The sequence below is a fragment of the Acanthopagrus latus genome, chromosome 23 (assembly GCF_904848185.1).
Source record: "Acanthopagrus latus isolate v.2019 chromosome 23, fAcaLat1.1, whole genome shotgun sequence".
In the NCBI taxonomy this organism is placed as follows: Eukaryota; Metazoa; Chordata; class Actinopteri; order Spariformes; family Sparidae; genus Acanthopagrus; species Acanthopagrus latus.
In genome coordinates this window covers 24,510,331-24,535,405 of record NC_051061.1, presented here as the reverse complement: position 1 = coordinate 24,535,405, position 25,075 = coordinate 24,510,331, and the positions used below count along the sequence as shown (strand labels likewise).

At 44.7% G+C, this 25,075-nt stretch overlaps 3 protein-coding genes across 6 annotated transcripts; 1 reads left to right on the top strand and 2 right to left on the bottom strand.

The window, feature by feature from the left end:
• Positions 1-750: 750 nt before the first annotated feature.
• On the bottom strand, positions 751-5,647 carry utp18 (UTP18 small subunit processome component). Of its 2 annotated transcripts, none has more exons than XM_037090059.1 (13): positions 5,231-5,647; positions 3,991-4,136; positions 3,827-3,922; positions 3,669-3,742; positions 3,482-3,585; positions 3,209-3,334; positions 2,945-3,119; positions 2,705-2,805; positions 2,439-2,529; positions 2,198-2,321; positions 1,524-1,698; positions 1,290-1,432; positions 751-986 (listed from the first exon to the last, which is right to left on the bottom strand). In XM_037090059.1, the coding sequence occupies exons 1-13, from the start codon at positions 5,447-5,449 to the stop codon at positions 962-964; spliced, it is 1,599 nt and encodes a 532-aa protein (XP_036945954.1). In that variant the 5' UTR covers positions 5,450-5,647; the 3' UTR covers positions 751-961. The 2 variants fall into 2 exon arrangements, with proteins under 2 accessions (XP_036945954.1, XP_036945953.1); XM_037090058.1 differs by having other exon boundaries at positions 3,991-4,139; positions 5,231-5,646.
• Positions 5,648-6,854: 1,207 nt separating this feature from the next.
• wipf2b (WAS/WASL interacting protein family, member 2b) lies at positions 6,855-20,130 on the bottom strand. Of its 3 annotated transcripts, XR_005072790.1 has the most exons (9): positions 19,777-20,130; positions 19,154-19,252; positions 17,655-17,955; positions 13,770-13,895; positions 12,878-13,531; positions 12,544-12,765; positions 12,203-12,304; positions 10,352-10,799; positions 6,855-10,235 (listed from the first exon to the last, which is right to left on the bottom strand). XR_005072790.1 is itself a non-coding variant. In XM_037088316.1 (8 exons), exons 2-8 carry the CDS (start codon positions 19,217-19,219, stop codon positions 10,759-10,761), a joined length of 1,512 nt encoding a protein of 503 aa, XP_036944211.1. In that variant the 5' UTR covers positions 19,220-19,252; positions 19,777-20,130; the 3' UTR covers positions 6,855-10,758. The 3 variants fall into 3 exon arrangements, 2 of the variants coding, with proteins under 2 accessions (XP_036944211.1, XP_036944212.1); XM_037088316.1 differs by having other exon boundaries at positions 6,855-10,799; XM_037088317.1 differs by having other exon boundaries at positions 6,855-10,799; positions 17,823-17,955; positions 19,777-20,129.
• Positions 20,131-20,857: 727 nt separating this feature from the next.
• si:dkey-225f5.4 lies at positions 20,858-24,452 on the top strand. Its single transcript, XM_037088318.1, has 9 exons — positions 20,858-20,922; positions 21,219-21,315; positions 21,674-21,797; positions 21,957-22,114; positions 22,293-22,435; positions 23,113-23,290; positions 23,532-23,671; positions 23,818-23,980; positions 24,135-24,452. Exons 1-9 carry the CDS (start codon positions 20,906-20,908, stop codon positions 24,198-24,200), a joined length of 1,086 nt encoding a protein of 361 aa, XP_036944213.1. The 5' UTR covers positions 20,858-20,905; the 3' UTR covers positions 24,201-24,452.
• The last annotated feature ends 623 nt before the right edge of the window (positions 24,453-25,075 follow it).

Genomic DNA, 25,075 nt, shown 5'->3' with positions numbered 1-25,075 from the left:
ACAAGGGGGAGACAAAAGTTACAGACTGCGCCTTTAAATGGTCCTTGATTCAACAGGAGTGTCAGCGGATCTTTACGTTAAAACGTCACTGGTTATGTTTATTTCAGTTTCATGTTTCCTTTCGTTCGAAATCAATAGAATAAACAGAGTGATGTCACAGAGTGATGTCACACTGTCGCAGCACTCCGTGTCCACACTGACGCGTGTTTGTCTCATTTGTGACATCACGGGTCAGAATTATGATCATCAGGTTAAATGTATCAGAGCTTTAAGGGAAACGTGTTCATCGTGTTTCTGGCAGCAGCTGATCGATCTATTGATCACATGTTGAACGATCTGCAGACAGGTGAGATTTATTTCAGCTGCTGGAAAATAAACGTCTTAGTTTCTGGAAGGTTTCAAATTTTGGTTTTAGTGTTGAAACTAATCTTGTTTAAATGTTATAAATGAAAATGTTTATGTTCATACTTTGAGATATTGAGTCTAAAATAAGAGTCAAAGATGATGAATTATGAGACATTTTGGGTCAAAATGATTTAAATGTATTAAAGTCATTTAAATGTTTCATCTTAACAGTCGTATTTATTCACGTGTTGCAGCCTCGTTTAATTATAATCTTCAGTCAACACTGAGATGATGAATAAAAAACAGAATCTGTAAAACCTGTGAGATTAACGAACCTGACAGTCGAACAGTCAGCTGATCGGCTCGTTACACGTCGTCTCAGTAAGAACACAAACAAACGAGCGATCAGATGTTTTCTAAGTTTTATAATTTCTCTTCATACAAACAATAAAAACATCAGACGCAGCAGTCAGCCTCCGTCACAGCGACTCATCAGCAGCTGTCACATTTATCTTCTGTCTACAGATCAGCTGCTGACATGCTGCAGTCACAACATGGCAGAGCAGCGGACTGGTCCTTTAAGCGGGTCGGACCCGAGCCTCCAGAGTTCAGGTCTTCAGAAGTCTTTGTAATGCAGCAACCTGAACAGACACACAGACAGAAGATGTTCTCAGTCGGCTCCGAGGACACAAGACGCAGGAAACACACGCTCACGATCATCAGTGTGTGCTGGGATGTTTGTTGTCCAAACATTATTTTGTACGTTTTGTTGGGTCGGGAGACGGAGACACAAACACACCAATACAAACAACATTAACACTCTGAACCTACAGACACACAAACGTCCTGCTGGATGTCGTCTACGAGGACGCCGACAGAAGCTCATCTGTAGCACTAAATATTTTAAATAATTCTGACTGACAGGAGCTGATGTCCTGTCTCACCTGAAGAGAGGGGCGTGTCCTTTGTTGTTAGCCAATGAGAAGAAGCCGCTGTGTGGGGAGAAGTTGAGGCAGCTGGCTCGATACACCATCTTCTTCTTCGACACGGGGAAGTTAGAGAAGACGGAGAGGCTGGACAGGTGCACCTGGAGCAGACACTCAGGGTTAATGACATCATCACCATCATCGTCGTCATCGACATCATCGTCACCGTCATCATCATCATCATCTTCTTACCAGTCGTACGGCCTCGTCCTCGGCTCGCGAGGCGATGGCGAGGATCTCAGAGGAGGGGTTAAAGGTCAGGGAGGTCGCTGACGTCAGCAGGTTCATCACTGCTCTCAGAGGTTTGGGATTGGCTGAATTTAGACACGCCTCCTGAGAGTAGACGTTGACCACGCCCGACTGAGAGCTGAGACAGAGAGAAGATCAACACCGACCGAACTACAGACTGATTTTACTGACGAGTTTAAGTTTAACCTGCGCCGGGTTGGTACGGAGCGCCGGAGGAGCCAGAAAGTGTTTGTCTTTGTATAAACTGCCCCGGTTAGTAACTTTCACATTACACTTTCCATTTTATTCATATTGTAATGTATTAATTAACCAATTTATGTATTTCTGAGGCCTATTATTCCTCTATTTGTTCGTCCAAAACATAATTAAATGGGAAAGTAAATTAATAAGTGAATCAATACAAAGATAAATAAATACAGACAAACATGAAGGAAACAAACCTCTAAAACAGTCATTTTCTTTATGCAGTTCTGAATATAAATGACACCACATGATGGATAATCCTCAGATGTTAGTTGAAACTTATTTTGATTCGATATCTTCTCACACGTGATTCTGACTGACAGACGGCTAAGAGCCAATCAGAAGACTGGATGGTGTGGGTGGGCGTGTCTTACCCGCAGGCGAGGTAGCGTCCGTTGGGTGAGGCAGCGATGGACGTTCCCTTCACACAGCCATCATCTGTGAACCTGTTCACACACCGACTGCTGCGCATGTCCCACACATACACCTCTCCCTCCTCTGCGCACACGCACACACACACACACACACACACACACACACACACACACTTTGATCACCTGACTGACAGGACGTAGAGCTGTGATGTCACACTGGCTCTGAACATCACACACTCACCTGAGTTGGCGAAGACTTTGCTGCCGTCATGTGAGAAGGCGACACCGCTGATGTCACCGTTTATCTTCATACTGCGAACCACCTCCTTAGTCTACACACACACACACACACACACACACACACACACACACACACACACACACACACACACACAGAAGAAGAAGAAACTTCCTGTTTGAGTATTTCTGTCAACATCTGCAGCAAACTACAGGAGGACGAGGAGATCCCAGGAAAAGAAGGAGAAGAAGAAGGAGGAGAAGAGTCACCTTGAGAGTGAGGAGGTGCAGGTATCCGTTGGTTCCAGTGAGCAGCAGAGCGCCTCCTTCAGGACACACTGAGAACTCCTTCACTCTGGCTTCATTCAGACCTGCACACAGACAGAACCACTCTGATCAGACCGACCCGATCATCGATCATCCGAGCTGAGAGATCAATAACACAGCTTCCCTGTGTAAGACAGACACATGTCGCCCTGCTCTCCTCCTGACCCCTGACCCCCGACTCACCTCTGACCGTGTGCACAGGTGTGACCCGGCCCTCCATCATGTCGTACAGGTAGAACATCTTGTTCTTCAGGCTGGTGGCGATCACCGTCTCTCCGTCCTGGCTGAACTGAGCCTTGTGGACGGGGAACCGGTCCAGGTGGATGCTCTGGATCTTCGGGTTCGTCTTCCCGTCCACCTGTGGGACAAAACATGGAGTCACACCATGTCCACCTGCCTACGAGTCCCGTCTGATGATGTCACAGAAAGGTGATTGGCTGCGTGTACCTGGAAGAGAGAGACCGATTGGTCGAGGCCGGCCGTCATGACGACCTGAGCGGAGGGATGGAACTGGACGGTGGTCAGTCTGTCCTCTGAAGGACGGGCGCTGTTAGCAGGAAGACACTTCTTCATCTGAAACAAAAGGAAAACCTTCTTTTATTTCTTATTATCTTTGGTGCGTTAACGGATTATTAATTATTAATGAAGTGAGTTTTAGTCATTTATTTAATAAACCATGACTGAATTATTATCAACATTCATTCCTGATGAGTGACCGACCCGCAGGACGCCGCTCGGCAGACTGTCTGGAGACGCCACGAAGTTTCCCGTCCTCCTCAGCAGGTCATCGCCCTCGTCTTCATCCTCCTCGTCATCCTCATCATCTTCAGGAAACAGAAACACACGTTTTCATTTTTACCAACATTCCTTCCTAATCCAGAGAGTCTCACATGAAGGCCTGCTCCACCTCGCTCCTTCTTCCTCTTCTTCACTGTGCTGCTCTCCGCCCACGACGGCGTCCCTCCCATCGACCTCTGAAACCTGAAACACACAGGGGATTAATGTGTGTGTGTTTGTCCAGGTGTGTGTGTGTCCAGGTATGTCTGTGTGTGTGTGTGTACGTACTGCTCTCTCATCCTCTGCTGTAGCTTCTGTTTGGTCATGGTGGACTCGGCCTCTCCTCTGATCAGGTCTTTACGGTAACGATGCTTCATGTCCACCCTGAAACACAAACACATTAAACACCTGAACACACACACACACACACACACACAAATACAAACACTCACGCCTCCTCCAGCTCGTCGTCCTCGTCCACCCAGGCAGCTCCTCTGGTCGGCTGCCGCTGCAGACGAGCTTCATCTTCGGCGTCTGATTCGCCCGAGTCCTCGGCTCCGTCCTGCAGCAGCAGCATGTCGTCCTGCTGCTCATCCTCCTGCTGAAACACAGGAAGTGATGTCAGAGGAAGGTTCAGGTAAACAGTTTGCTGAGAGGTGAAAAATAAGATACAACAGAAGAACAAAATATAAGAGGAACAACGAGAGGTGGAAAATTCATCTCCATTTTCTGTCAAGAAACCAAACTCCATTCAGAAAATGCACAATTTTAAATTCCTCTACTTATCTGTAATGAGAACCTTCAGGTATAGCATCACCTGAGGTTGTGTCTGATGTATGAACACCAGCTCAGTGTGTCGGCACAGATATCACATAATTCAAATAACGTCTGTGAGACCAACTGGACCTGTTGTCAGAATTCTGTGGAGTCCATCATATCTGTAAAATACCACCCGAATCTATCACCATTCACAAGAACAATACACCTAACCCTAACTGAAGTCACGACAGAAGTGAGACGACTAGTGAGCTGAATTTACCTGAAACACCTGAAACTCTACAGAAGTTACCATATCTTGTTCTCACACACGTTTATAACCAACTGAATATTAAATTAGCACAATTTTTAATTAAGTCTGGTGGAGACCAGACGGGTGAAAATCACTGAGCAAATATATTTAGTGTCAGAAACTTTTCACCAAAACCAAGATGACTTAAACTTAAGTGATTTCTGAATGAAGTCTGGTTCACACGGATTTACCAGAAATTATTCAAAGTTACAGCGAGTTATTTGTCACGACGTTAAATCCAATCTGGTCAGGACGAGCTTGAATAAACAGGTCATTTACCAATAAAGTGAAGTTTGTTAACAGATACGATCAAACTGCGTTTAACAGAAATCAGTGACAATGATTAAAAGCAAAGATATTTTGTTTCAGACTGAAGCATATTGCTCAAATTCCAAGAGAACTTAAATTTAGCTGATTTTTGAATGGAGTCTGGTTGCTAACGGCCGGTAAAGGACGAGTCGCGCGGTTGGTTCTGAAGTGCTGCTGGCAGATGACCAGTGAGCCGGATTTATCACCAGAGACTCCTGATTCTGGAACTGATCAGACTGTGTGCTGTCACTGTGTCCAGGAGTAAGAGAACACTAAATACGCAGATTTTTAAACGGAGTCTGGTGAGAAGTTACCTCCACGAGTCTCTCCACCAGCTCGTCCTCCGCCCCGAACACCAGCTCCTCCAGCAGCTTCACCGAGCCGTCCTCCTCCCCCAGCACCGCCAGCCTCCTCACGTTCTTCTGCCGGGTTTGCGCCTCTTGCCTCGCGTTAAACTTCGGCGGTCGAGCCTTCTTCTTGGCCGGAGCTCGCTCCTCCGTCACCGGCAGCTTGATCACGTTCACGTCCTCCATGTTCTTTTAAAGTCAACTGGACCAAACTCCAGTCAGACAACTACAGATTTAAGCCCTCAGCGCACAGACCCGTGAAAACAGTGAATGTTGTTCTTCTTACTCTAAGCTGCTGATGTTTCACATGTGGACATCTGTGTTTTCTTCATCTGCTTCCGGTGAGGTCACCTCTGAACCCGGAAGTTAACAGCTGCCCCCTGGTGTCCGCGGAGAGAAGTGCAGCAGACTGACGTGAAAATATGAGCTACTTTACATTTGACTAATTATTGATTATCTCGTCATATTTAATTAATTGTTTTAATAAAAAAAAAGTTATACATTTATCGATTAGACGTGTTCATTTAATTGTAAAAAATCTTGTTTCTGTGTTTATTGTCCAAGTAGAAACAAATGATTTATAATCATGTAACTCTTCTCTGGATTTCATCCAAAGGTTTCCATTAATATAATAATTAAGGTTATTTTTAATCAATCTGACAAATAGATGGTGAAATTAAAAAAACTAAACATGTGATGTTGTGATGTGTCTTTTAATAACTTTTATAAATAAAAACAATAAATCATCTCTAATGTAGAGAACAAGCTTACTGAGGATAAAATACTTTATTTCAGTAACATTTCATTTATTATAATCAGTTTTTATGTGTAGAATTCATAAGATTTTTATTGTTATTTTGACAGTTTGTAGATTTTATTCTTAATATTCATTATTTCAACTTTCCATAATTTGTTGTCTTGGAGAGGAATTCTGTACTTCTGTTTTTTAATACTTAATCATTATTTTATTATTATGGCAACTTTTGTGACAGGTTTATATATATTATATATTAATATGACGTAACTAATGTTCTTTTTAATGACTCTTAAACAATATGTTAGTTGTTCGTCAGTCATCAGTTAAAAGTGAATTAGAAGAAAAAAACGATGAGGCTGCAACTTCGTAAACAAAATGCTGGATTGTAAAACTGCTTGAAGACGCGATCAGGTCAAACATGTCATCGTCTGTAACCGCTTTATCACTTTATATGGGGTCGCGGGGGTTTTTGCTGGAGCCAATCCCAGCTGTCTGTGGGCTCATCGCAGGGCCCTCGCCGATGGCAGCTGCACATCAGGAGCAATTTGGGGGTTCAGTATTGTGCTCAAGACACTTTGAACCAGCGACCTTCCGATCACTAACTATACTAATATATAAACTGATAACTAATGACGTTAAAGAGTTTGTCAGGGAGCTCACAGCCATCAGAACTGACTGCTGTAAAAAAATACAGTTAATAAATATGCTGCTGCTCTGATGCTGATCAGCAGCCCAACAAAGACCAACAGAACCAAACAGGATTCATTCATCTATCTGTTGGTGCAGAAGTCTGTGAAGAGGAGAGTGAGTGAGAAAGTGACGAGAGGAAGCAGATGGATGATCAGGAGTTTATTTCAGACGGCTGCAGTTAAAGTACAGAGCGGTCAGAGAGCATGCTGTTACACTGGGACCAGACAACTTCAGCCCCGGAGAGTCTAAAGCTACGATCATCACTACAGTTAGAGCGCCGCCGTCCTCCACCACAGGACATAGGTCACTTTATTAACATTTATTAACATGTTTGTTTGTTTAGAAGCTTTTTACAATTTATGACTGAACGAGATTCACAGCCAACAGTTTGTAAGGCAAACAGACGGGCGGGACTTCCTGTCGCAGTTAAAAATGCAGCGTTAGCTCCTCTGTAGTGTGACTGTGGACCATCAGAGCCACCGAACTTTACCAGCTGTCACTTCTGAACAGCCGCCCATAATCAAGAGGGTGTTAAATTAGCTGATTTCTGAATGGAATCTAGTACAGAAGAGAAAAAGCATCTACGTTTAAGTATCTAACTGAAGAGTTGCCTGAAGAGAAGCAGAGAGCTGGATTCACCTGAAACAAGTGATCAGATCAGGAGTCATCACACCTGCACTCTGACAGATAATCCTGCCCGCCAGGAAAAGAACATTAAAATGACCTGTTTTTTGAATGGACCCTGGTGAGAAGTTACCTTCACGACTTCAGATTATATAATATGATTTAAGGTTTTCTGAGTGACATTACAACAACAACACTTGAATGACTTCAGCAACATTTCATTTAAAAAGAAAAAGTGAATCAAACAGAAAATCACAAAGAAACTTTAAAACAGTGTTTAAAAAGAAAACATAAATCTGCTTTAATGTTTGAATTCTGCCTTCATTTTGTAAATTCTTCAATTCTACAAACTAGACATCATTTTTTATAAAAGTTTATCTGTTTTGTTCTTGAATTCTATCAGACTGTATTTTGTGTATTTTTTGTCTTAAACGGTCGTAAAGAATCACAGATCCAACGTCTCCGTCCTGCTGAGACGAGAGTGAAGCAGCTGCAACTGAGCTGAAGCTCCACAGAAACACAGTCATCACTTCATAACATCACAAATCTTCAAACAGAGCGCAGATCATTTCAAACTGGAATCATCTTCTGTAAATCAATAAAACATGAAGACAGCGAAGCGTTCAACAGCCCAGACGCAGACGAGCGACAGGACGAGTTCTGATGACAGAGACGACTGAGTGACGAAGCATTAAAGTTCACAAACAACCAGCGTTAAAAGAATAAAGACGCATTTTCACGAGTGAACGTTTGAATGTTTGAGAATAAAAACGTCAGAATGAGACAAAGTGTTTCAGAACGTCGAGACCGAACAATCGAGTCGTTTTGTTTCCAACGTTTCAAACTGCTTCATCATTCGATCAAATTCTTTCTGCCAAATCTAAACTCTCTGACTTGTTATTCTTATATCATAAAATATTTCTCATTAAACTGTTTCACTTGTATAAATGGGACATGGAGACGAACAGGTTGAGGTTTTCACAAGAATGTAACAAGTCGTAACAATAAAGTCACGTGTAGAATCACAAGATTAAAGATTTAATTAATTTACTTTAATGAGAACAAATAAAAAGGTTCAATTCTGTTCTGACTTTTCTGATGATTGTTTTAATATTAACATGTAATCCTTTAAACTCACATTCTTGTGATTTACTTTAGTGATTAGAATGAAGACTTTTCTAATAAAACAGACTTTAATCGTCGCTTCTTCTCATTTGTTGTTTCTGAACAGATATTTTTACTGATCTCTTCTCATCATATTACAACTTTTTCTTCTTCTCTTATTTTGACTGAGACTTTTTTCTTTCATGTTTCATTAAAGGGATAGTTTGTGTTTTTTGAAGTGGGGTCATATAAAGTCCATATCTATAGTTGATCTGTTTCCTACAGTAATCACTGATCAGCGCAGCCTCAGTTTAGTAGTAGAGTAGAGAGCAGAGAGCTGCTCCAGCCAGACGCTCAGCTTTGTACTGCAGTGAACAGGGTCTGTAAATGCGGAGGGATACGGAGGTCCTACGGTCGAGAAAATGTAGTGCCAAAAGAAAGGGCGGCCTGATGGCGATGTAAAGCGGTGGGAATTTTCCCTTTACAACGTACACTTGAACTGTTATAGATTTTTTAAGGTGAGCCTTGTTTTAGGTGGTTTATTTCTCTTTTCCTCTGGACTCTGTTCACTGCAGCACAAAGCTGAGCGGCTCTCTGCGTCTCCACACTGAGGCTGCGCTGATCAGTGATTACTGTAGGAAACAGACCCACTATAGATATGGACTTTATATGACCCCACTTCAAAAAACAAACTATCCCTTTAAAATCCGGGCGCTGTGATTCTCTGAGGTCAGATGAAACTGAAACACTTTGCATTATGGGTAATTATTTAACACTGCAGGTAGAAACTTGAAGCATTGCCGTCATGCTGCCAAACACAAAACGCTGAAATGAAAACGACATGCAACAAGTTCAGTTTGTAGTCAGAGAAAGGAAGGAAGGAAGGAAGGAAGGAAGGAAGGAAGGAAGGAAGGAAGGAAGGAAGGAAGCAAGGAAGCAAGGAAGCAAGGAAGGAAGAGTCCTTGCTGCAGGCAGAAGACTTCCTGTTTGACTGATTGTCTGTCCCTTCACCAACTGAGCGGCCTGCAGCAGGTGAGTTCAGGTGAGTTCGTTTTGTCTGTCTTGGCACTTAAAGACTCGTCCTCCTCAGAAACTGACCCGTGTCCGTGACGTGGTCACATCAGGCCACGTCCCGCCAAAATAAAGCGTCACATCGCCAGGACAGGTGTGAGTGATGACGATGATGCAGTTGGAGCATTTCCAGATGTTTTCATCCTGCTGTAAACCAAACGTCCTCCTGACTGTCTCAACACTTAACAGGACACAAACTGATCCCAGTGCAGCTCACAGGTTTTCTGGACCACACCCAGACCCAGATCCAGATCCAGATCCAGATCCAGATCCAGACCCAGACCCAGACCCAGACCCGGTCCTCTGAGGGAGCAGAGATCAGTGTGAGTTCGTCAGCAGTTCATAATCCTGTGAAACGTGTCGTCTCCTCCGTTCTGACAGTTTGTTTCCGTCCAGCTGATTTTTATTCATGTTAGTAAAGTTTCAGTAATTTTACTCAAAACATTTCTGAAAGAAACTTTTACAATCAGTTTTTTCTGATTACAGAAATGTTAATATTCCTGGAAAATAAAATAATTTGAATTAAATTCAAACGAGACTCTTTCATTTTGTTTGTGAATGAAAATCAGAAGACTGGACCGACTCGTCCGGTCGGGTTCTGGAGGATTCTGTTCGTAACGCAGCAGAACTCATGTTTAATGTTAGTGATGTTAGTTTGAAAGAGTCCCTGCAGCAGCTTTCAGCTCCAAACACTCTTCTCCACTTCTTCATGAGCTGCACACACACCTGCAAACACACCCGCACACACACACACACACACACACACACACACCTTCACACACGCACACAAACCTGCAAACACACACCCGCACACACACACACCTTCACACACGCACACAAACCTGCAAACACACACACATCTGCAGGTGGAGCTGCTCGTCTTGCAAACAAAAAGTGCTTGTGCAAAAAAAACAAAAAAACAAAAATGTCAGAACTAAAACAGATGAGTTTTGAGCAGACGCTCCTCTTCATCGGCTGCTCCTCTTCATCGGCTGCTCCTCTTCATCGGCTGCTCCTCTTCATCGGCTGCTCCTCTCTGCAGGGTGCTCTCTAACAGTCAGTCATGTGATCAAAGCTCTCCTCAGCCAATCAGCTGTGAGCGTAGATGAGGCAGTGATGGAGGATGGCAAAGTTGAACATGATGTCATCCAACAGGATGAAGGCGTGTGTGTGTGTGTGTGTGTGTGCATGTGTGTGTGTGTGTGTGTGTGTGTGTGTGTGTGTGTGTGTGTGTGGTAGTCTTGGTGGTTCACCTGCCCACAGGAGGCAGCGGAGGAGCTCCTCTCATCACTGCAACCAACCAACAGAAACAGCTCGTTAGCGCCCTCAGGCTGAACACTGATCACTCTAGTTCACTCTCTCAGTGCGAATCTCTCGCTCCGGTGCTGATCCGCCTCTGGAGGTTGTATCAGGGCCGTATTAATGGAGAACCAAACCAGTGTAAACGGATCAGCCGGCTTCGCGTGTCGACCGGACAGTCAGTTAACTACACAGGTCCTTCACTCAACTTACTACAGAGAAATGTCCCATAATGCAACATTATATGACCAAACAGTAACGAAGTGACTGTAACTGTCTTTGGCAACTTATATGAGGAAAGAAATACTGCAGATATACGCGGAGAAGCGTCTGTCCTACGGATTCTTCGTCACATTTCTGCCTGAAAATCAGCGTCTTTAATTCACCGAGTGTTTGTAATGAAAATAATTCACCGCGACCGTCAGCCCTCCGGACTGAGACTTCAGGGAACTTTCCCCGTCCCCGCGAGTGAGGAGTCAGACTGACGGGAGGACACCGACGTCATCATCATGACGTCACCGTCACGCCTCTTTGGGAGCCGCAGCGTCGGTTCGTCTCTACGGTGGAGATGCTTCGCTCTGTGTGAAGAGAAGTGGTGAACCGCTGCTCCGGCGTTAATGCGTCTTCTCCTGTGTGAATGGGGCTGCTCAGACCTCAGAAGCATCCCATCCAATATCACTACTGATGAGTTTCAGTATTGATCCTGACGTCACTGACTCAGTGGATATGAACTTGTTGGATCTACATGTGATAACGTCTGTAAACTTTCTGAACATTTCAGCTTTTCTCTTCCCACATTTTCACTTTTCTTCAGATTTTGAATCAGAAATAAAACCAGATGTAACAAGTTCATGAGTCATTTGAAATATTTTACCCTGAAACTGTAAACAATGTCTCAGCTGGTCTGAATATTTGCCTTATTTTTACAATATTTCACTTGTCTCTGTTTAATTTGTATCTTATTTGATGTTTGTATCGTCTGTCCTTGTTCTGCTGACCTGAAGTCAGCTGTCCTCTTCATCAATAAACTATTCTAAAAGCTGCTAGCGGAGGATGCTAACATTATTCAGGCCTCAACATCAACGAGTGAGCGTGGACCAATCAGAGCACATCACGCACGGCAGACGCAGCGAGACGAAACAAAGCCGTAAGAAGCCGTAAACAGACAGAGAGGGAGGCTGGAATGTGGAGAAAAGGCGTGTTAGTGTCTCGTATCTGCAGAGAGTTTCTGATTTTCTCTCTTTGTTGCTGCTCGGGACGCTTTACCAACCCAACATGTGTCTATTTGACGTCCTGGGAATGAGACTCAACAATCAACTGTCTAAAACATTGACAGAACAAAGTTCACACAGAGACTGCAGGTGTGTGGTCACACTCTGCAGTAGAGTGTATACCTCTGTTGGCCTTGCTGGGGTAGATCTTGGCGAAGTGTCGGTACTCGTCTGGAGGAGGGAAGTCGTCCAGAGGATGAAACGAATACTTGGACTCAAAATCGTCTGCAGGAGGAGAAACGACACGACAACGTAAAACATTTTATCTAATAAACAACAAACTGAGGTGGAGACGCATGAAGGAGAGGTGGAGGTCAGAGGACAGAGAGAGGAGAGGATGGAGCCTGTGTCTGTAGACACTGGTTCTGTACTCTGCTGGTTCTGCTGGGACTGACTGTGGACCAGCAGGACCAGCAGGACCTCCACAGACCTGAAGAGACGGAGGAGGGACGACAGGGACTCACCGACAAATGAACGAGGGATGGAGGAGGTGGAGGACGAGTGTCCGTTACGGAGAGGAGGGGGAGGCGGGGGAGGAGCAGCGGGGGTGCGGGTGGGTGGGGGAGGAGGCTTCCCTCTGGCGGGGGGGTCAGACGAGAGGGAGGGGCTACCATGTGTCCTGTAAGGAGGAGGGGGCGGGGCTTCTCTGCCACCCGCCCTTGACGACTGGCCTGGGACAGGAGGAGCTGAGGAGAGAGATCAATACAGCTGATCAATACATGTGATCAATACAGCTGATCAGTACAGCTGATCTAATCAGCAGATCAATAACTTCCGATCACTCAGACAGTATCTCACCTGCTCCTCTACCTGGCGTGTCTCTGACGGGGGGCGGCGGCCTGTTGGCGCCATGTTGGGAGGGGGTGGGCGAGGCAGGGGGAGGAGGAGGGGCCGGACCTCTGGTGGGGGTGTGGCCTCCCGGTGAGGGGGCGGTTCTCTTGTTGCTGAGGGAGTTATGACGCTGCGGCAGATCGGGCGCCGCGTCGCTGCCTGTCGGACCGTTGATTCGGTAAGGTGGAGGGGGCGGGGCCAGAGAGGAGGAGGAGGATGAGGAGGGGTTTCCACCTGAGGTGGGAGGGCGTCTGCTGTTGCCGGGAGACGGGGGAGGTTTGGAGGGGAGGGGCGGAGTGTTGTTGGGGGTCGGGGGGAGGGGCTTCTCCCTGTTGTAATTAGAGGAGGGAGGAGAGGGGGCGTTACCACGGCGACATAGAGGAGGAGGAGGTGGAGGGGCGGAGGAGGAGTGCTTCATGCTGGAGGAGGGGGAGGAGGCTGCGGAGGAGGGGGAGGAGGGAGAGGGAGAGGAAGACAGGTTGGGCAGCGAGGGACGCTGGGAGCGAGACGTCTCCATCGGCGACAACGCCTGAGGGGAGGGGCTATCTGTGTCGTCATGGCGATGGCTAGGAGGGCGGGGTGCTGCGGCACGAGTGGACGGAGAACGTCCAGAAGAACCATCTGCAAGAACGTTTACAAAACATAATCAGCTGTTAACAACCTAAATATAAACAACAACACACAAACAAACAAACAATCAAAATGGTTTATAAATTAAAACAAAATGTACAGAAACAAAATAAAATACAAACAAACAAAATAACCTGAATTAATAATAAAAGAAATCACACTATAGAAATATGAATTAACAAAATCATTCAATAAATAAATTAAATCAATAAACTAACACTCTTCTCACCTCCGACTGGTCTCAGTTTTGGAACTCCGCCCGTGAACAGGCCTCCGATTGGTGAAACAGAACCTGACGGGCTTCCTGCTGCACTGCCATTGGCTCCTCCTGTTGCTGCTCCGCCTCCTTTGGGCTCTGAGAACCACAACCATTGGACAGGTGAATGAGGGCTCCGCCTCCTGAGGGTACGATGTCACTACACTACACTGACACTACGATGACATCACTGACTGTATGGATGAATGTGTGACGGTGAGGAGGATGCAGGTGAGATCAGGTGACATGTCAGACACTGAGGTGAGGTGAGGTGAGGTGAGGTGAGGTGAGGTGAGGTGAGGTGAGGTAATTTAATGAAGTGTTTACGCTCCAACGCAGCTCCATTGACATCATCGACTGCACAACATGATGACAGACAGACATGCGGAGACATGTTAACATCTGTGACATCACAGCGCCGCTCGCTCAGAACTTTATCAAACAGTTTTCAGTCTCGTACAGAAACTTTTTCTTTCTACGTGTTCAGACAGAAAATGAAGTTTCATCTTATGTAAATCTGACGGATTGTGTTTATTCCTTCCTGACAACCTGATAAACACACAAAGTTAATTAGAAGTCAAGAATCAAGCGTCCACTAAACATGAAGTCTCTTTACATTTTCTATAATTCAACGAGTAATAAATTACAATGTAATGATGCTTTTATCGATCCATTTGGTCATTTTTCAGGTTAAGACATGAAACACTACGTGTCAGCTTCTGAACGAGAGGACCGGCCGCTTGTCTTTGGGTTCTGGACAAGCTGCAGCCATGTTAACATCCTCATTATGACATTAAGGGATTTGGACCCAGTACAAGCCAAAGGCCCGTCTCTAATATAAGCCTGGTACCCTCTGCTCCAAGATCAATGAAGGCCTGGACTCTATCTGAGGAAACAATGTTTAAAATCATTGAATCTTCTCTTGAAGAGCTCAGAGCAGTGGGGAGTTCAGACATGTCCAGTCAGAAAGATAACTCGACCCTGAAGCTTGATAAGCTCCAGAAACTTGTTCTGACCAGATGTTGTTTAGTTAAAACGGACTCCATTTTGTGTCTGAACACCCAGTTTATCAAGCGAAAAGTCCTTTAAAGCTCCTCACAGGTGTTTTCACCTCCACCTCCTCTCAGGACTGTGGTGTGTTTAAACTTCCTGTTAAGGCAGAACAACTTATTTCATCATCGTTCTCATTGGTGCTCTCATCGGTGACCTCACATCATTCTTACCGTTGCTCCGCCCACATCTCACCTGAGCAGAGGTCTGATGAACCAGAGTCAGTGAAAACACCTGCGGGAGCCTTTAGTTCTGCTTTATTCCAACGTGACTCTCATCAGGAACAGAACGAGAGCAACGCTGGAGTCGATCAGAGTTTGAGGTTCGACCAGATGTTTCTGTGCAGCTGTTACACGACTTCATCAGCCGTCACTGTCTGATCAGCTCTCAGGTCGCACACCTCAGCAGACGTTAGTTTGTTTTAACAAGTCTTGATTAATAATCTGAACTGAACAGGTGGTTTTGGAGCCATCGCGCTTCATTCTCATCTCTGTTGAGAGCTGCACGTGCTCAGTGCAGATCAGACAGTGACAGGCGTGTGCGGTCCTGTCAGGTGCGACTCCTCCGTTGCAGGTAAACAGGAAGCTCATTAGCTAGCTTAGCGTTACAGCGAGCGCCTTCATGAGAACAATTCACATGCAACTCACAGCATTTTGATGCTAATAGATCAACTAACAAGCTAGCATGCTAACACTCTCTGTATCAATGCTGTGAAGGACTGACAGAGTTTTACTCATCACGACTCCTGTTGATCCATCCATCAGTTTGCAAGTGGAACTATTTCTTGCTGAACAACAGCGTATCCATCTGACCAGCTGTGATGCAGGTTTCTACCTCCATCAAGCTCGTTCACTCCAGACGGGTGCAGGCTAACATCATTGGCTCAGCAGCGACAGTGAAGACTTCATCTTAATAAAGGTGTAAATAAATGTCTCAGATCAGTTTGTGATCTCGTGGCTGTGATCTGCCGACGTAAGGAGACATTTAATACGTTTTATTATATATTTTCTTGATATTATTTAATTTCATATAATCTTTAATTCATGTCTTTGTGCTTCTGCTGCAGCTGAGTGGAGTCATCGACCACGAGCTGGTCTGAGCTATTGAGGCTTTTTGTCTCATCACGTCAGTTCTTCAACAGATTAGTTCCAACATGTAAACTGTGGTTTTACATTCTTCTGGTTGTTTTCATCTGAAACAAACAAGATCCACTCTGCTAACGAGCGATCTTCACTGTCAGAGTCTGATGGATGAGTTTGGATTTAAACTCTGTAGCATCAGTTCAACAGGAGCTCTGCAGGACGCTGCAGGTTCTGTTCTAACCAGCCGCTCCATCACCTGTCGATATCACCTCACAGGGAACAGGTGATGTGTTTAACCTGTGCAGCTACAGGAACCCTGTGGCGCCGTGTGAGTGAACGTTTGAATATTTAAATCTGGACCATGTGAGCTCCAATTCATCAAAGATCCGAACAGAAGGAAACAAAAAGGAATTAAAGCAGTTAAATCATTACTGTCAAAGTAAAAGTCAACACAAACAACAGGAACCTATCAGCTGACGAGGGACAGAAAGAAGTGGAACAGAAACAAACAGTAAAACATGAACACAATGAAATCAGCTGATTCAGAATCTGTCCTGAGACCAGTCTGGTTCAACGCAGGGCGCCAGACTAACTGTTCCCATCACCGTTAGTTTTACTGTCCTAAAGTCAAAATAGTTTTCTTTACGTTGTTACTATCCTTGATCGTGTTTAGAGACTTGTTGTTCAGACCTCATGTGTCTCTGCTGGTCCTGTATTATCCGTCTTCTCTACGTACGCACCGCTTTTATTTGCTTTCTAAAGCATCCTTGTGTAATTTTAAAGGCGCTAATAACTAAACTGTATTATTATCATTAACAGAGAATCCTCCTACGAGACTAAACACCGGCTGCAATAAACCAAACATGTCAGACATGTTCTGATACAACTAGCTAACTGGCTCTCCTCTTTCAGACTACAACATGGATTTGTTGTTCACAGTGTCGAGTTATCTGGAAAAACAGGAAGCGCCCCTCGTAAGAAGAGATTTCTTCGTCCTTTTGAACATAAACTCTTCGTTGTCTTTCTCACGTCTCGCTCTCAGTTGCCTGACAGTGACTGTAACTACCGCTGATCTCTGAGCGTCCCAAACACATCTGGTATCATCACCGGGGCGACGGGACACCGTTAGTCTGGAGCCCTGGGTCAAAGGTCAATATGATCAGAGGGCGAATGAGAGCTGTCAGTCTGAAGTGATCAGTAGCTACACACAAACGTAAATGCAGTCCGGTTAATGAGCTCTTTGTTCTGAATCTGTACCGTGTTCAAATGAGAAGCATCAGGAAGAATCATTCAGACCAGACTGTGAGTTCTCTGATGGCACGGTCGCTTCACCGACTCATTTCCTTCATGTGTCTGAGTGCCAACGAGGTGAATCTGAACAACCTGAACATGTTCACTGGTCTCACTTCATCTGGAGTCATTTTCTGTTCCATAAATGATGATGAGGGGAAAAAGGAAAATAAACTGTTCTGATGAGAAATGTTGTAGATTTTGAGGCACCACATCAAACTAATCGTTACTGAGGGCTTTAATCCAGCTAATAATTTGTTATTGGAGTATTATCTTAAATTTGGACGATGTAATAATCAGTCTGGAGGGTTTGGTCCTGCTTTGTGCATCTTGAGATCTGATTGGTTGTTGGATTCAGACACTAAACATGGCGGCTGGCTGAAACCCTGCTGCCTCCTGCATCCTCCTCAGACATCACACAGCTTTGTTGTCTTACTGTCTAGTGTCAGAGCAGCGCTCTTCTTATCTCCGGCCGGCCTCTGCTGCTCCTCGGACGGCGCCCCCTGCTGTGTAGGCTGGCTCTGTTGCTGGTGTAGGTATTGGTATAAGCGAATGTATGGGTGATCTGTGGGAGGTGTTTGGCTCTTTGGTGTTTGGCTCTTACTGTCGAGCAGCGGAGCGCTGCGGTCGTTCACCACCGCCACCTTCTTCAGCCGGGCGCCTTTACAGATGTCGGACAGCAGAGCGCCGCGACCTTTAGTCTCCTCTCTGCTCAGCTGGGGGGGGCTGGTGTTGGCCTGGAGGGGGGAGGACAGACGGGTGAGGACAGACGGGGGAGGACACCATCAGTCTACCGTCCATTCAGAATGGAGTCTTCTCACAGGAGAGATGTCCACTCAGGACAACACTGTCACTTGATTGTATTTGTTACATCTGTTCAAAAATCAAACATAATATAAGAAATGAACCAATAAAGTAAGTAATAATCAATTAAATGAAACAAAACTAATATTTCAATAATATCGGAAGTCATTTATTTATAAAATGAGACAGATTTTAGTTTTCACATCATTTTTGATGAATTTAATGGGATATTAATTCATTCAGTTTCTGGCAGCTGACAGACGTCAAACTGGAATAATCTGTACAGACAGACATGAAGCTGTGTTGATGCCTCAGAGGAGACGTTTGTGTTTTCACAGCTCGTCCACACGATGACGTGACGCCACTCACGTCATCACATTCACCCTGAGAGGAACACCAACACATCGTCACAAACCAACAGACACCTGCTGAGAGTTTTCAGTTGGGACAAAGTGGAAAAAAAAACTGCAATGTGAAAAATTGTTTTTTTTGTGAAGAAAAGACATTTTTACACAACCGAGCAGCAAAAACTCTTCATTATTTTCTTGATTAATCTCCCAAAAAAAGTGAAAATGTTAAAGGTTTTTTTTTAAATCCTGAGATGATGTCATCATACTTCTCATTTTGTTCATTTCAGCGTTACGTGACAGGAAGAGAAGCAGCGACTCGACAGAGCTGGAGCGACGTCATGTTTGACAGAGTCACCGATTACTAACTCCTGCACGTTGTTTCCGTCAGAGTTGATACTTTATCACAGGAGGAAACATGTACTTAATGTTTGGAGCACAAAATTTCAGAATCTTTATCAAAAGATACTGAAAGGTACTGAAACTGTTTCTTTGACATCACTATAATCTACAAACCAATTAATCGACTAAAGACTACATTCAGGAGAACGGATGTTTTTTTGTCTCCATGACGACGCTGGAAGCTCTCATTCCCCCGACTATTCAAAATCCTCTTTGTGCTGCTCACGTGTCGCCCTGCAGCTCTTCATCATCGTGTGAGACGAGGAGGAGGAGAGGAGACGAGTGAGGATGATGAATAATGAGGAGGAGATGAAGCGTTAGAGAGAGAGGAGAAGAGCAGAGGACGAGATACTGATGATGATGACTGTGTGTGTCCACTTACCTGGCTGAAGGTGGGGGGAGGTGGGGGTCCCCCTGGTGGTGGGGGAGGAGGGGGAGGGATGGGCATCCTGCTGCTGATACAAACACACACCTGATCACCCTGAAACACACACACACACACACACACACACAGTTGCAGGCTGTTGTAACTCTTGTGCTATAAATTAATTATTAGAAACAAAGCTAAAATAACGCCGTCAGATCAGTTTCGACCCTAAACCCAGTTTAGTCTGACTGTCAGGTCCAGTCTGAACACCAACACTCGGACACACTGGTTCTGTTCGGTTCTGTATCTGACAGACGAGCTGCGGCTTCATCTGCTTCTCAGCATCGTCGGTTAGCTCAACTAGCTCCTCGCTAGCATCATCAGCACCGGCCTGACTGAATCTCTGCAGGGTGCTAAGCTAACACTTTAGCTTCTCTTCTAATCTCTCCTCCAGCTGTGAAGTTCATTCATCAACATCTGTTCAGACGGACACACGAGCAGAGAGCAGCCGGTTCGCACACACACGACAGTACAAACTATTAATTACCGAAATGCGGAGTCAGCTAGCTTAGCCAGATCGCTGTGTTAGCCTTAGCAGGAGGTCCGTGCAGCATCCACACAGGTGACATGAGTCTTACCTGAGAGCGTTAGCGGTTCTGTGCAGGTTAACTCATGCTTCTGTCCGTGTGTTCGGTGTGTTCCCGTCTCTGTCGGTGCTGAAGGTTCTGCTGTGTTGTTCCTCTGCGGACAGTTAGCTCTGCGGTTAGCCGTTAGCCGCTAGCCTCTCTGCTGCAGAGCTGCACTCTGATTTTATTATTTCTCCACAGTCAACACACCGGAGCACGTGACCCGACCGGAAGTGCTCTGCAGCTTCATGCATCACTGCAGACTGCAGCGAGTATCCGGATACTTTAAGTAATCATACAAAACTGGAGCAACTTCTTCTTCTTCTTCTTCTTCTTCTTCTTCTTCTTCTTCTTCTTCTTGTGTAAGAAGTTCATAATGTGTGTGTGACGACGCTTTACTTTTACCCCATACTGCATTTTATTATTTATAATCATTAACTAAACATTTGATAATAAAATGTGGTAACTTATCAGAAAGTATCTGACTGTTAAGGTTCAGTATTTTCTCCTGTGACGACATATTACAGCTGTGTTTGATTTTATTGTGATTCTTCTGTTTATACAGTGAATTTACTTCATAAATACAATCAAACACATCTGATCTGATTACAACAATATTTTAATGGGTTGTAAACAATCTATGACACTCACATTGTGATAATAAATGTTTTATCTTTTTTATCTTAACTTCTATATTTCGATTAGTGAATCAGACGAAACATATTTATCTCATTAAGAATATTTTACTTGCTTTATATATTTATGTGTGTGATTGTCAAAATTATTTTTTATTAAAAATGTAATTACTATAATGACAAAATATCAGTATCAATATAATTACAAATGTAGATTTAAAAAGGAAACCATATTCAGATTTTTAAAAATATATTTTAGCTTTATCCGATAACTTAGATTATATTTTTAATTCAGTTATATATTTACTAAATATTGATTTATACATATGTTTAATTTCTGTTCATTTTGCCGAATAATGCTATAAAAATGTCCTTGTTAATGTCAAACTAAAACACTTGCAATAAAGTTTTTTGAAAGAGAAATCCGATTGGCTCATTGTGAGAAAACGTCATCGCCAAGTGGCCAATGAGGTCGTTCGTAGAACCGCGGATATTTGAAAACAAAAATGGCTGAAGTTCGGTCGTAAGTCTGATTTATCTAACATGTAACATCACATATATTCACAGATATGATTCAGAATACGTGTTGTAGATGCTGTTTAACGTTCAGGCTGATGTTTAAAGTCCGAACGAGTCAGTTTGTGACTGAAACGGCAGTAAACAGGAAAACGGTTATGAAGGATGTTAGCAGGTAAAGCTAACTGATGCTAACAGACTGAATTAACTGAACGCCTGTGTGTGTGTGTGTGTGTGTGTGTGTGTGTGTGTGTGTGTGTGTGTGTGTGTGTGTGTGTGTGTGTGTGTGTGTGTGTGTGTCAGTGTACTGCAGCGCTGTGATCCAGCTCTTCTGGACCCCTGCAGAGACTCGGAGCAGCCGGACTGCGCTGAAGCTGCCCCGATGCTGCTCTACCTGACGGTCTGTCTGCCTCTGAACAGGCATCCTGATATAAAACACACAGAGAGAACACTCAGAACCAGAGCAGGGAGAGAAGACATTGAAGTAGAGACTGATGACAGAAAGTGTGACTGACCTCCTCTGCGGTTCTTCATGCTCACATCTGCGTTAATCAGTGCAGATGTTCTGAATGATTGTATTATTACTGGATCTGTTGTTTGACAGACTGATGGTAAACTCTCTCTCTCTCTCTCTCTCTCTCTCTCTCTCTCTCTCTCTCTGTCTCTCTCTGTCTCTCTCTCTCTGTCTCTCTCTCTCTCTCTCTCTCTCTCTCTCTCTCTCTCTCTCTGTCTCTCTCTGTCTCTCTCTGTCTCTGTAGGACAGTCGTCGGGTCCAGAAAGTTCTGTGGCGTCAGCTGTTTGTTCTGGACTCCATGATGTGTCTGTTGGAGGGTCTGGAGTCTGCCCAGCAACTGATGACACAACCCTGTCCCCCCCAACCCGGTACACACAGTACACACTCAAGGCTGTAGAAATATGGGGGTCAAGACCCACCTGACAGTTTTTGATCCGACACAAAACTCAGTGAAAATGTGATCAATTGTTACTTTTAACTGAAAGTTTCTGACTGTTCACACCTGTGTGTGTGTGTGTGTGTGTCAGAGGGCGGGGCTCGGGGCAGGTGGAAGGCCCTGAAGCTGTCCAGCAGGTCGGGGGTGGAGGAGACGGAGACTCTGCTCAGATCCCTGCAGGACAAAATCCAACAGATCCACAACAGACGACACACACTCACACTGCTGGTCCAACAGCTGCACAACAAGGTGTCCACACACAAACACAAACACACACACACACACACACACACACACACACACACACACACACTGGGAGTAAAGGTGAAAACAGAAGAAGAGGTTCATAAGATTGGGGGCTTCAAGTTGCAGCTGCAAAGAATAAGTGATTTATCTCCTCTCCTTTTCTCCTCCTCACATCCTTCAGAAGCAGCAGTGTGAGCAGCTTGGGGAGTCCCTGCAAAAAGCCCAGAATGCATTGCAGTCATGTGACCATCAGCTGACCCAGCTGAGGATGGAGTCAGAGGCGGCGCTTGGTCAAATAACCAGCTGGCAGCGACTCAGAGATGAGTGAGTAGGCGTATATGATGTGTGTTTCGATTAATTTCCATATCCATAAGCGCCTCTTTTCTACCCAAACATCACATACTTTCAGATGAGTAGCATCTGTACAGCCACACCTATGGGACAGTCAACATGAATAAACATATAACATCCTTCATGTAACGCAGCAACCCGGAAAGATCAGAATCAGAATCAGAATCCTTTTATTGTCATTGCACAGTGAACTAAATTTTAGCCGCATCTGGTTATTCACACAACATAAATAGAGTAAGAAGAACAAGTAAAAAGTACAAGGCATTAGTGCAATGTAAGTACATTTAAAAAAAACAATGTACACTGTTACAATTATGTGATAATGATGTCATCAATAAATTGCTCAGTTCTGTCACCCTACTTGTGGTGATGACAGAGAAGTGGCTAACTGCTGTGTCTTGCATGCAGACAACACAGGTTGAACTGAGGTGTTTCTGTACGATCCACTCTTATCAGCCCTTTCTGTTCCCGTCACACAGAGAGTGTCTGACTTCATAGCAGTGTTTGTAGCCCCGCCCCTGCAGTCGCCAGCACATCTCGCTGCTGCAGGAGGTCAGCTGGAGCTCAACTTGAACGTGCCTACTGTCATCAGGTCACATGACCCTTGTTCTTTCATTCTGATTGGTCACTAACTGCTGTTCACCTGTCAGACTGCAGGTGTACATCTCAGCTGAACAGGATGTCATGCAGATCAACCTGCTCTCCTTCAACCAATCAGAGCTGTGTGTTGAGCTCAGGCCACGCCCCTCCTCTGACCAATCGTCCAGTGAGTTGGAGCCACTGAAGCTGCTGGTCACCTGGAGCCACGATGACCGCTTCAGACTGCAGGTAGCAACACCTGAGCTAATCAGCTGACGATTCATATTCAATTCGATTCATTATAGTTTGAGTGTTTCATCTTGTCTAAATGCTAAAATTAGCACGCTAACTGTGCTAACAATGCAGACGTTAGCAGCTATAATGTTTACCATGTTCCATGTCTCAGTTTAGCCTGTTAGCATGCTAACATTAGCCAATTATTTATGTTTATTGAGTTTGTAAGCAGCTGATTGGCTGATCCTGTGTGCAGGTGAATGAGGGCACAGCTGGACTGGTGGAGGACTGCATGTCGGGCAGGCGGTCGGAGCTGAGCGCCGCCCTGCTGGAGGTGATGCAGTGCTACATGGGTCAGTTTGAGCTGCTGTCTGAGATCCAGGGACTGAGATCCAGGTGAACCTCTACTTCCTGTTTATTCTTCTGTCAGTCGTGGTGATATTGGGGGAAATCTGATTGGACCGAAGTCTGAACAGTCTTCGTGCTAAGCTATGCTAAGCACATCTGGACCTCTGCTCTCCATCTTCTGTGTGTGTGTTCAGTTTTGCCATCGACTGGCGTCCGGCTCAGCGTCTGCTGGTCTACCTGAAGACGGCGCTGCTGGTGTGTCACCTGGAGGTGGAGGAGGGCTACCCGAGCAGCGGACGAGCCCGACTGCTGTCAGTCCGAAGAGATGGACAACCTGTGGACACATCCGGACTGAAGGTAACAAACTAAGTTCTAGCGCTAATTACACTGAGTTAAATCAAACTTGTATATCAGAGTTAATGACTTTTTTAGTGACATTTAAAACTGACATAACTCGGATACAACAATCAACTAATCTGTCTCTCTCTGTGTCTCTCTGTCTGTCTGCCAGCCTGGTACATCTGACCCCAGTCTGACTGACTGGTTGGTGTTTCTCTGCAGCAGTCCTCTCATCTGAACCACTTTTCTTTTCTTTTCTTTTCTTTTCTTTTCTTTTCTTTTCTTTTCTTTTCTTTTCTTTTCTTTTTTCTTTTCTTTTCTGTTTCCTCTCTTTCTTCCTTCACATGTCCACTAGATGTCAGTGTCTCTCTGTATTGTCTGTCCTCTGTTACAGTTAAGGTGACTTCAGTTTCCTGTCTTCATATTAAACCTGTCTGTTCATCACGTGTCCTGTTGTTGTTGTTATTTATGTAAATAAACGTTTTACACCAAGAAAAACTCTTACAATTTCATGTAATCAGTGAAAAACTTTTTTAAAACCAAAAAAATAAAAACAAATCATGTGTGGTCGAGATGGTGCTTTTATTTTGAAAAGCTGTCCCTGCAGTGCTGCCCTGTGGCCACCAGGAGTCACTGTGTCCTGCTGTCTGTGTGTCTGTGTGCTGCTGCACGTCCTACTGTACATTGTGACATAACACACACATATGTTGACACGTGATCAGATAACATGTGAGAAGCCCCTCCCCCTCCTCCCTGTGCCCCTCCCTCTGCTTCACAGAGACTCATCGACCTCCTGATTCAAACTCCTCTGTGATGTTTTACAATCTGCAGTTTGTCGTCACGCTTCTGTACACACGACTTCTACTTCCTGTCTGTGAGACATGAAAATGGGTCCTCTTTATGTTTTAATGACTCTTGTGCTGGTTTTTATTGATCTGATTCATGTTGGACGTGTTTGTTCTGCTGCAGATGTTCTGAAGTTAACAGAGTCTCAGCTGTGCAGAATCCACTGGGTCAGTTTATGTAAGAGGTTTTTATAAGAAATCAACACACTTTACACTTCAGTGCAAACAGGAAGTGATGTGTGAGTCTCACAGCTTTAAGTTCCGCCTG